General features: G+C 40.7%; 1 protein-coding gene across 1 annotated transcript; it reads right to left on the reverse strand.

The window, feature by feature from the left end:
- Window positions 1–7,749: 7,749 nt before the first annotated feature.
- Window positions 7,750–10,725, reverse strand: LOC106612284 (THO complex subunit 3). Its single transcript, XM_014213312.2, has 6 exons — window positions 10,469–10,725; window positions 9,976–10,132; window positions 9,525–9,729; window positions 9,064–9,225; window positions 8,769–8,869; window positions 7,750–8,526 (listed from the first exon to the last, which is right to left on the reverse strand). The coding sequence occupies exons 1-6, from the start codon at window positions 10,646–10,648 to the stop codon at window positions 8,363–8,365; spliced, it is 969 nt and encodes a 322-aa protein (XP_014068787.1). The 5' UTR covers window positions 10,649–10,725; the 3' UTR covers window positions 7,750–8,362.
- Window positions 10,726–11,216: the final 491 nt, after the last annotated feature.

Raw genomic sequence — 11,216 nt, forward strand, 5'->3', positions numbered from 1 at the left:
GCAGTACGTCCAACCGGCCTCACAACCACAAACCACATGTAACCACGCCAGCCCAGGACCTCCACATCCGCCTTCTTCACCTGCGGGATCGTCTGAGACCAGCCAACCAGACAGCTGATGAAACTGAGGAGCATTTCTGTCTGTAATAAAGCCCTTTTGTGGGGAAAAACTCATTGTGAGTGGGTGGGCCTATGCCCTAGCAGGCCCACCCATGGCTGCGCCCCTGCCCAGTCATGTGAAATCCATAGATCAGGGACTAATTTATTTATTAAAATTGACGAATTTACTCATATGAACTGTAACTCAGTTAAATCGTTGAAATTGTTGCATTTTATATTTTTCTTCAGTATATTTTATGCCAAGTAGAAATCAAGCATTTTGACTGCTATTTAAGTGAAAACGTGACATTTGATAAAACCTTGAAATGAAAGGAGTTCATGATGACAAAGTCCAGAAATCAAAGAAAGAACCAACGCAGTGCCAATCCATGTGGAATGGAGAACTGGCCCTTTATAGATTCAGAGTAACTCATTTGGACGGCAGCAAATGGACGGGGGGGGTCTAATTATGCTGACATGGAGATAGCGAGCCTTTCCTGCTGACCTTGCTAGTGATGTTTAGAAGTCTGGACCTGACCCTGTTCATCAGATAGGACCTTGAGGGAATGATATAGATCTTTGATTTACGCTGGCAGCTCATCTTTAACAAACCGCTTGAGATCACGACATCCATGTATATAAAGACGAGTCTCAAACTTTGTGAAGTCGTTTATCTTACCGTTATGTGGGCTTGGCATGGGTTTCTAGTTATCTTAAAGAATTTCACTTCTAATACTCCGCAAAAACTAATACGAAGTGTACTGTAACTAAATAATGAAACCAATACAATGTTGATCAGAAGTTATTAATTCAACATGTTTTTGTGTTTTTCAAAAGGACATCGGTGTAGCAGATGGTAGATCAATGCATATAATACATATTCAGAATGCATGTTCTGTGATCTGAGCTCATCGTTCAGATGAATCCTTCATTACAACAATGATTCATTGTGGCATAGTGATTTACCTAGAAGAACAATTGGAAGACATCAACCCTGTTGGGATTTCACAACAAATTGTTTTGGAGCCGTTTTTACCCTTAAAGCCCAGCCCACTAAAAACAATCGTAATTTATTAACATATGATTGATGATGGCTGACAATGCAAAACATTTTCTTACAATGGAAGTACAATATGAAAACTGTGCATTTGTCATGACAGGAAGGAGAGACAGAGAGAAACATACAGTAGCTAACAATGTTGTGATCTGCAGATTTTAGATCCTTTGTTGTTTTGGAGAAGAAAAAAACTGAAACAGGATACCCCAAATGAAATGAAATTAGAGAGTGGTCAGGGGAAGCCTGTTCCATCCCTGCTACGAATAGGAAGCTGCAAAGTGAGACATCCTGTAGCCCGCTGCTCAGAAGCACCAGAGATGGGAGAGGACAGCTGTCACCAGCCCAGTCAGGAGTTTTCTGATCTGGGCACCGAGATGACTCTCGCTGGGAAGATGAGCGAGGAATGGACACCATGTCTAATCTCTAGTCACATAGGGTGATTCCTGAGGGGGAGTGTGACTGGCCTCACACAGACCCAATCTCAAGACAACTGTTGTTTTCTTTCCAACCCATTGCTCACCTTCTCCTTTGTTATCAGACACAAGGAACTGTTCCATTCTGGAAGCATCCTGGTGTTCTTAGAACAGTATGAAAAAACAGGCTGTGCTTCCATCTAAACAAACTGTGTGCTCTCCCACCTCCTCCTCAGCTATGGCAGCACACCACAGAGACACGCTACATAAGCTGTTGTCTTATACAATAATCACTCATCATTATAAGTGCTTATTTGGAAGCTATAAGTTAATCACTTATCATATGTTAACCACTTCATCGTATATTCACTATGACATGACTGCAAACATATGTGCACATTATATACATTCATATGAAACACTTACAGCCATGTACAGTCAGATCCAAAATGATTAGCACTCTTACTAAAGATGAGGAAAAAATACTGTATAAAATAAATAAATACTGAGCTATAGCGTGTTCCAAAACACACTATATTCCAAAAAAGTATATTATTTTATACAACTGAAAAAAATAGAGTTTAAGTAATACAACTTTTTTTCAATACCTGTCAATACCTTTTAATACCTGTCAATACGTTTTAATATCTGTCAATACCTTTAAACATCTGTCAACACCTGTCAGTATCTGTCAATACCTTTCAATATCTGTCAATACCTTTCAATACCTGCCAATACATGTCAATACCTTTTAATATCTGTCAATACCTTTAAACATCTCTCAACACCTGTCAATATCTGTCAATACCTGTCAATACCTTTTAACATCTGTCAATACATGTCATACCTGTCAATACCTTTTAACATCTGTCAATACATGTCAATACCTTTTAACATCTGTCAATACATGTCAATACCTTTCAATACCTGTCAGTACCTTTTAATATCTGTCAACACTTGTCAGTACCATTCAATACATGTCAATAGCTTTCAACACGATTCAATACCTGTCAATGCCTTTCAATACCTTTTAACATCTGTTACAGTTTTTCTCCATTGGTTTGGCTCATTTCTTGAAAAAGAAATTACATTCTCAAAACTACATGGACAAACCTCCAAACCACTTGGCAATTGTTCACAACAGAATTGAATTTCTCATTCATTTCATCAAATTGCAAATGTCTAAGTACATGTCTCAATGTCTCAGTACATCTTTGCAAATGATTAAGTACATGTAGCCTACATTTAGCACAATTTCCAAGTGAATAGATTTTATCGATCTAAACTGATTGTTGATTCTCAGTCTAATGGTTGTTCGCTCCAAAACGTGTCAGCGTCATTTCATTGTATAAGTCATCACATGCACAATAGTCTGTTCAATTGTCAAAATTAGTCAAGAACATAATACCATGAATATTATATATGAATCCCTTGGAACATTTGATACATTTATTACAGCAATTGACAGTAAGGTGAAACTACAACTTGACTAACGAAGGAGGAGTTTCACACATCTCAGATGACCAATCAAACAGTATGATTAGTTACCTGACAGGTGCTGTCCATGACTGTGAATGCTGCCAAACATGTATGTAAAGAGCTTGACCATGCAGGACCAGTACAATTTCTGAACATGGAGGCACCTGGCCAAGTAAATGAACAAGGGCAACTGCCTGCTCGAGGAAGCGGAAGAAGAAGAGGAGGAGGAGTAAGGGTGCGTGGTGGTGGAATAGGGGGAAGAGGCCGAGGAGCACGAAGACACCATGCTGTCCCGGATGAAATTCGGGCCACAATTATAGACCATGTCATCAACCATGGCCTCACAATGGCGGAGGCAGGTCGCCGAGTGCAGCCTAATGTGCCTTGCTCAACAGTCTCCTCCATCATCCAAACCTTTCGCAGGGAAAACAGGTATGTAGTCAGTCAATGATGGAATTATATGTTGTATAGGACAGGACACTGTGTATAGAGCAATAAATATATTTATTTACACATTTACCTATTCATTTAGTGTGTGTGTGTGTGTGTGTGTGTGTGTGTGTGTGTGTGTGTGTGTGATAGGCCTACAGTAATATCTTACCTCAATGAGATGTTATGATACTAAAAATGACAAGAAAAACATTGGAGAAAATAAACTATGGAATAGTTTATTTTCTACAGTATTGATGATACAGTTTACAGTAGTATTCCAGTCACTGTGCAGTGATGCATTAGAATTGTGGTAAAGTTACTGTAAGTAAAACAACAATACAATTACATAGGTAAATTCTGTAAGGAATACATAAGGTATACATTACGAATGGAGTGTTGTCCTTTGACTTCTATATCTAGGATTGGACGACAACCTTGCACGGGTGGCAGAGGAAAACTTCTCAATGAACAACAAGAACAAGAGATCTGTAACATGGTGATGGCAAATAATGCCATCACATTGAGACAGATCCACGCTGCAATCCTACAAGACAATGCCATATTCCCAAATGTCAACTCTATAAGCAACTTCACAATAGACCGGATATTGAAGAAGCATCAGATGACAATGAAGCAAATTTACAGGGTACCATTTGAGAGGAACTCTGATAGAGTGAAAGAGCTGCGGTACCAGTATGTACATGTAAGTCAGTTACTGGTTGTCCATCATTATAACCTTTTTACAATTAAGCAGTGGTTCCCAAACGTTTTTGGCTTCAGTACCCACTTTACCTGATTTGTGTATCCAGGTAATCCAGGTATGGAAGTATTTGATTTATCTGACTTCAACATTTCGCCTAAAAACTGCAGCTTACTGTATGATGCAATTATCATTATAATCCTTATTTTGAAGAATATAACATACAATAAGAAAAGGGGTCAAAGAGCTGCAATTAGTGCCTCCCATGTAAATCTATCTAATACTGTGGGTTTTACTGTAACATTTCAGTAAGTCTAGTCATTGATGATTTCCCCTCTCCCCTTTCTGTCAAATACCCCTGTAGTACCTCTGCATAGGGGTACATGTACCCCAGGTTTGGAACCACTGGAGTAGTGGCCAGTAGTATATTGAACTTGTGGAGAACATAGAACATTCCTATGTAATTGTCTGTAACTGTAGTGTATGACTCTTCTGTATGACTGATTTGATGTTTTCTTTTTTTACGCTATTGTAGAGAATAATGGCATTGGAAGGAAACGAGACCCATCACATCCTCGTGTTTGTGGATGAAGCTGGCTTCAACCTGGCCAAGGGCCGAAGACGTGGCCGTAATATTATTGGCCACCAGGCCACGGCGGATGTCCCAGGCCAGCGAGGGGGCAATATAACTATGTGTGCTGCCATATCTGAGAATGGTGTGGCCACTCACATCCCCAGTCTTGGCCCATACAATACACAGAAGCTCCTCATCTTCTTGGACCGCCTTCATTTTGATTTGATCCCTGAAAATGAGAGGTCTCGTAGGGCCTCACCTACCACAATATGTCATTGTATGGGACAATGTGGATTTCCACCGTGGCCCGCTCATCAGGGCCTGGTTCACTACTCATCCAAGGATGGTCATGGTGTTCCTACCACCTTACTCTCCTTTCCTCAATCCTATTGAGGAGTATTTCTCCGCTTGGAGGTGGAGAGTGTATGAGCATCGGGCTCAAGATCAGAGGTCCCTGCTCCATGCAATGGACGCTGCGTGTGAGGATATTACAGGAGATCAGTGTAGGGGATGGTGGCGACATGCACGCCGTTTCTTCCCTCGTTGCATCGCAAGGGAGAATATAAGCTGTGATGTGGACGAGAATCTGTGGCCAGACAGACAGCAGCGTGTGGATGGCCAGGAGGGTGAGGATGGTGGCCAGGAGAGGGAGGGTGAGGACAGCGACCAGTGAAGAACTGTTAGTTGTGAAACTCCAGCTTTATTTACAGCACTGTAGGCTGCATATAATTTTCATTGTTTTTTGTTTGTGTGTTTATATTACAGTATATTATGCTGTATACATTTTCTTTTTACTCTGATGTATGGAAGTTACTTTATGTGTGTGAATGATAATGGTTACAATTTCCTTGGCAGTATGAGTGCAATGTGTGATGTCAAACCTTGGAGGCTACTCTTACCCTAAAATCCTATTTCTTTTTTTCAGTTTTATACACAATTGTATTCTGTTAGCTGGACAAAAAACAGTACAGTAACCATTGTCAATGAAGGACCGGGCTAAGACTGAAAGGTGGACATGAGGGATATTTCAATGGTCCTCTGCCATAGTGACAAAACATCTAAACATTTTGACTTGCAGTGCTTACACAATGCCAAAGGGACGAAGCATTTTGGGGGCACTGACTGTTTAAATGAGAAGGAAATGTAGTTTTGGTTAAAGCATCAAGTGTGTTGAGAACGTCCGGTCTGTTTCAAGAAATGAGCCAAAGCAATTGAGAAGGATCTTTGCCATTTTCGTGGCACTGACTCTTTATATGGGAAAGGAATTTAGTTTTGAAGCATGAGTGAACAGTTTTAGGAGAGATATGAGCTTTTGCAAGTGAGCTATAGTGTTGTGCTGAACTGTAAGACTGTTTTGCCAAATGATCTTAGAGTTTTGAGAATGTAATTTCTGTTTCAAGAAATGAGCCAAACCAATGGAGAAAAACTGTAATACCTGTCAATACCGACACTGAGCTTTTTTTTGTAAAAGGTTGTATCAGATTGGAGAACATATTAGAAGGGCTAATAGATTATTCCTCCAAACAGAATCTTTCCAGACTGTTGATATCCTTCATCTGCACTCATGGCCTGCCCTATAATTCAAATCGCAGGATTACAATTTTTTAATTTAAATGTAACCTTTAACTAGGCAAGTCAGTTAAGAACAAATTGTTATTTACAATGACGGCCTACCCCTGCCAAACCTGGATGACGCTGGGCCAATTGTGCGCCGCCCTATGGGACTCCCAATCACGGCCGGATGTGATACAGCCTGGGGTATCCGGAGATTGAAATGGCCATTACAAAATGTTAGTTTTGTGGTTAATTAACGATTTCTTTGTGGATTTTGATGTGTGCTTGGGCTTATTGTCTAGCTGGAAGATCCACTTGCGGTCAAGTTTAGGCTTCCTGGCAGAGGCAACCAGGTTTTTGGCTAAAATGTCCAGGTACTGGGTAAAGTTCATGATGCCGTTGACATCAACAAGGGCCCCAGGACCAGCGGAAGAAAAACAGCCCCATAACATCAAGATCCACCACCATATTTTACAGTAAGTGTGGGGTTCTTTACTACATATGATTCCTCTTTTCACCACCATATTTTACAGTAAGTCTGGGGTTCTTTACTACATATGACTCTTCTTTTCACCACCATATTTTACAGTAAGTCTGGGGTTCTTTACTACATATGATATCTCTTTCCAACACCATATTTTACAGTAAGTCTGGGGTTCTTTACTACATATGATTCCTCTTTTCAACACCAAACTCACCACTGGTGTGCGTGGCCAAAAAACTATTTTCATGTCATCAGACCAGTTCCAATCCAAGTGAAAATACCGTTTAGCAAACGCCTGCCGTTTGCATTTGTTGGATGACATAAAAAATAGAGCCCTTTGACAACGCACACAAATACTTGACACCTACTTTTTTTTTTTAAGTATTACTTGTTAAACAAAATCTCTTTCGCCTTCTCTGTATTAGTATAAAATATAATTTCTTCTTTTTTTGCATGCAATACAGCTCAGTGTTGTATTATTGATTTTATACAGTATTTTTTGCTCATCTTTATCAAGAGTGTCAATAATGTTGGACCTGACTTTTACTGTACTTAGTTGGCAGGGCGTCATATTCACACACTTAAAATAATATGGTCTTGTGGTGGTTGGTGTGTGGGAGCTGTGCAACAGAGGGCAGGCAGGTCTACCATATCAAGTCCAAAAGCTCACATATCCTCACTTCTTGTGTACATTACATAGATGCACATCATCTTAATGCCATAGCCTGCAATGAATCACCCATTTTGTTGTTTTTTGTCCCACTGCTTTGCTTTATCTTGGCCAGGTCGCAGTTTTAAATGAGAACTTGTTCTCAACTGGCCTACCTGGTTAAATAAAGGTGAAATACATTTTTTTTAAAAACCTTCTTAGTGAAATAACCCACTAAAATCTAGACAGAAGGCATACACTGCACCATCTCAGTTTTACACCTCGATATGTCCAACCAAGACAAATAAGTAAACAAGACAGTTCTTTTAATATATAAAAAAATCAATTTAAAGTTAACAAAAACATGGTACTGCACTGTGTGTAACGCAAACTGTATGGAGAAACTGTACAGATTTTTTTTTCTTCCATAATTAGGATGCAGTGCCATCTGGTGGTTGTAAAGAGTGTTTCCCCCCTCACTACGGAGAGTAAATCACGTTTTATCCCAATCCTTAAAGACAACTCTAGACCCTCTTCCCTTTGCAGAGTCTCTGTAAGCATCTGCTCATTTTACATCTAAGACGGCACACTTTCTAGAAACAAAAACAGTAGAAGAAAGTTGAGCATTCGACATAAGAGAAATATCAGTTTACATGATATAGCTATTTAAACAGGCATCCCTTCTGTCAATGTTTAATGGACCAAAAGACAAGGATGTTGTATTGAACATATAGAGAAGAAGTCTTACAGCACAGGGATAGGTAACATGACTCCACAAAGTAGGGCCAATTATCCGTATAGACTCGGTTTAAAGAGTGAATCAAAATACAGCATGTTAGATCCCACTCAGGAATCATTAGGTATTGCCTGCCTCGCTATCCCACTCAGGAATCATTAGGTATTGCCTGCCTCGCTATCCCACTCAGGAATCATTAGGTAATCCAAACAGTTTGACTGTGCCAGACTCTCTATTGTTGTCGTACTTCCCTTCCTTGTCATCACATGCGTAGGCCAGCAGCGGTCTCTTAGGATGCCAGGCTACTGTGAACGTAGGAGACTCACACTGGACCTCCCACAGCTTCTCTCCTGCAAAAACACAAAACAAAGAAGAGGATACTGAGGAATGATGAACTCAAATTAATGAGGACTTTATTCTTGCCAAGGACTATGCGGCATTGTGTGGGCTTGTTTTGTAGGCCGTATGGTCCACGGAGAGTGAGGGGATTATTCTTGCACATTCAATTCTTTTAACTATTTTTTTTTTTTTTTGCTAATTGTGTTTCTTATGTGTCAACAAAAAGTTGTATTGACTTTTTTTTTCAACTAACCTGTTTCAACCTCTGCTATATCTATGAAGTGGTCTTCTGAGGCTGAAGCCAGCATCTTCCCATCATGGCTGAAACTCAATGTTCTCACTGGCCAGTCCAACCTGAAACACGACAATCAGACTCAACGTATGTATACATTGCAAAAGCATGAATGTCAAGTGATACACATACTGATCATTGTTTGGGTGCTTAATGGGCTACTGGGGTTAGCTGATGATGGTGATGAGGGATTTGCACCATTTGTTGTAGATAGATATCTGTCCATATTTACTTGTTTTAATGTAGACTCACACACCTGGAGAAACAGCGAACACAGACCAGTTCTTCAACGGTCCACAAACTGACCAGAGCATCTGCACTTCCTGTAGCAAAGTACTTCCCTGTGGGGTCAAACTTGATGCAGATGCAATTGGAGGGGTGGGCGTTGATCGACTGGATGGGCTTCAACTCAGGGTAACTGAAAACAACATTTCAAAGTCAGGGAGCTGTAACTTAGGTTCATAATTAACCACTTCAAGTCATATCCATTTTCATGTGCAGCAACAATAGGCATAGGCTACATCACAGGACATAAGCTACACATTCTAGTTTGGACAGGGTTGTTAATAATTGAGTAACGGGGTGTGGGGGAAAATGGCACCCTATTCCCTAAATAGTGCACTAGTTTATACCAGCACCATATGGGTCCTAGCCAAAAGTAGTGCACTAAATAGGGAATAACCTAGGGTGCTATTTTGGAAGGGACCAAGGTCTTACCTCAAGATGTTGATGCACCCGTTTCCATTGGTGAGAAAGAACATGTTGTTGTCATTATTCCATGAGATCTCGTTGACTTCAAACTTAAACTGCTCCTCAGCCCGTGACCGGTGTGATTTTACATCGATGAAGGTAACCACATCATCCTTGTTCCCAACGGCTATCGTTTGGCCGTCCGGACTCCAGCAGATGTTGATATTTTCCCCTGCAAACAAACATAGCAGGTAGATCAAGCACTTTCGGTCGGCACAGATCAGAATAAATGCAACGGAACATTACCAAATGGCCCAAAAAATGTCACGTACTGTAAAGTCTTGCACTTCAGTACAATACTAATGTATTGTTTTTGGCTTAAGACACAGCAGATGTATCGCTTGCGTCGCTGTCCAAAACGGGTTTAACTTTAGTGTTGACAGTAGCCGTGCACTTTGTTGTTCTAATTGGAAGGTACCTTTAGTGTTGACAGTAGCCGTGCACTTTGTTGTTCTGACGTCCCAGATGCGTATGGTCTTGTCCCCTGATGCAGTGACAAACACGTCTGGGTTGGTAGGATGCCAACACAACTGATCAACACTGTCTCCATGGCCTCTGTAGTTGTTCTCCTTCACCTGTAAGGGGTTGAAATTGGCAAAAACAACAATCAACAAGATAGCTAGCTGTGTGCTAAGGTGGAGGTTGCTACCACAAATAGTAACTAACTAGCCAGTTGTCTAGGCTAGCTGGTTCAGCACATAACATAGCATCTAGCTAGTTAGCAGGGTCTTCCCGATCTGATCATAGTTAACAATTGAATAGATATCTGCTATAAATAAAAGTGAGTGTATCATTTGGTGTGCCTGAATGTTACAAGATAAGACTTGAGAGTCGTGTTATGAGCCTTGCACTAGCATGCGTGGTTCATTTATTCAATGTTAGCTTGCGTCTATAACATGCTAGCAACGTACCAAACGGTCTTTTTCCAAGACAAATACGCTTGCTGTTTTATCAAAAGACCCAGATGCCAACCTCCTGCCGTCGCAACTCCATGCTACTGAATGAACTTTAGCGCTATGCGCAGGGAATTCCCTACTTTTGTTGTTATTTCTAAAACTCTCTTGCATCTCTTGATAATATTTGGACGCCATTTTGGAAGATACTACCACGTTATGTTGCTACGGGGGAGGGGAGGGGGTTCTTCTTCTTCTTCTTCTTCTTCTTCTTCTTCTTCTTCTTTGGAGTTTAACGGCGGTTGGCATCCAATATGTTGCATTACCGCCCCCAACTGGACTATGATATAAATCCATTATACTTTGTGATACAAAAAAATTAAATAAACCCCCTTCGACTAACGCTATTCCACTACTTTGCCCCTATCTCCTCCTTCACCATGCCAACAGCCTTGGAGGACCTGACACCACCACTCAACACACCCTGTAACTCTTCTGAAGTCAAATCTCATATACCCAAATACTTCTCTGCAGCTGCCACCACAACATCTATTTTCTGTGATTTACATTCCATTTCTGTGATACAGTTGATAACCATTGCGATGAACGCTAAAAAAATAACCTTAGTGAAGCATATATCACTCATTGGCCTATCCTTCTGTGCTGGCACAGATCTATTACTCACAGGGATACTCTCAGGATCCTTCCCCCTTGACCCATTCACCTCTACTTTCTTCACTGCCTCAGCATATGTCACCTTCTGCAC

Source organism: Salmo salar, chromosome ssa09 (assembly GCF_905237065.1).
Source record: "Salmo salar chromosome ssa09, Ssal_v3.1, whole genome shotgun sequence".
In the NCBI taxonomy this organism is placed as follows: Eukaryota; Metazoa; Chordata; class Actinopteri; order Salmoniformes; family Salmonidae; genus Salmo; species Salmo salar.

Bases quoted from the DNA above. Each gene is read 5' to 3' on its own strand.
- LOC106612284 (XM_014213312.2), bottom strand. From the start codon at position 10,648: ATGGCGTCCAAATATTATCAAGAGATGCAAGAGAGTTTTAGAAATAAC. The intron at 10,133-10,468 runs GTACGTTGCTAG...AACCCCTTACAG, and splicing joins TCTTGGAAAAAGACCGTTTG to GTGAAGGAGAACAACTACAG. The intron at 9,730-9,975 runs GTACCTTCCAAT...GTTTGTTTGCAG, and splicing joins GGCTACTGTCAACACTAAAG to GGGAAAATATCAACATCTGC.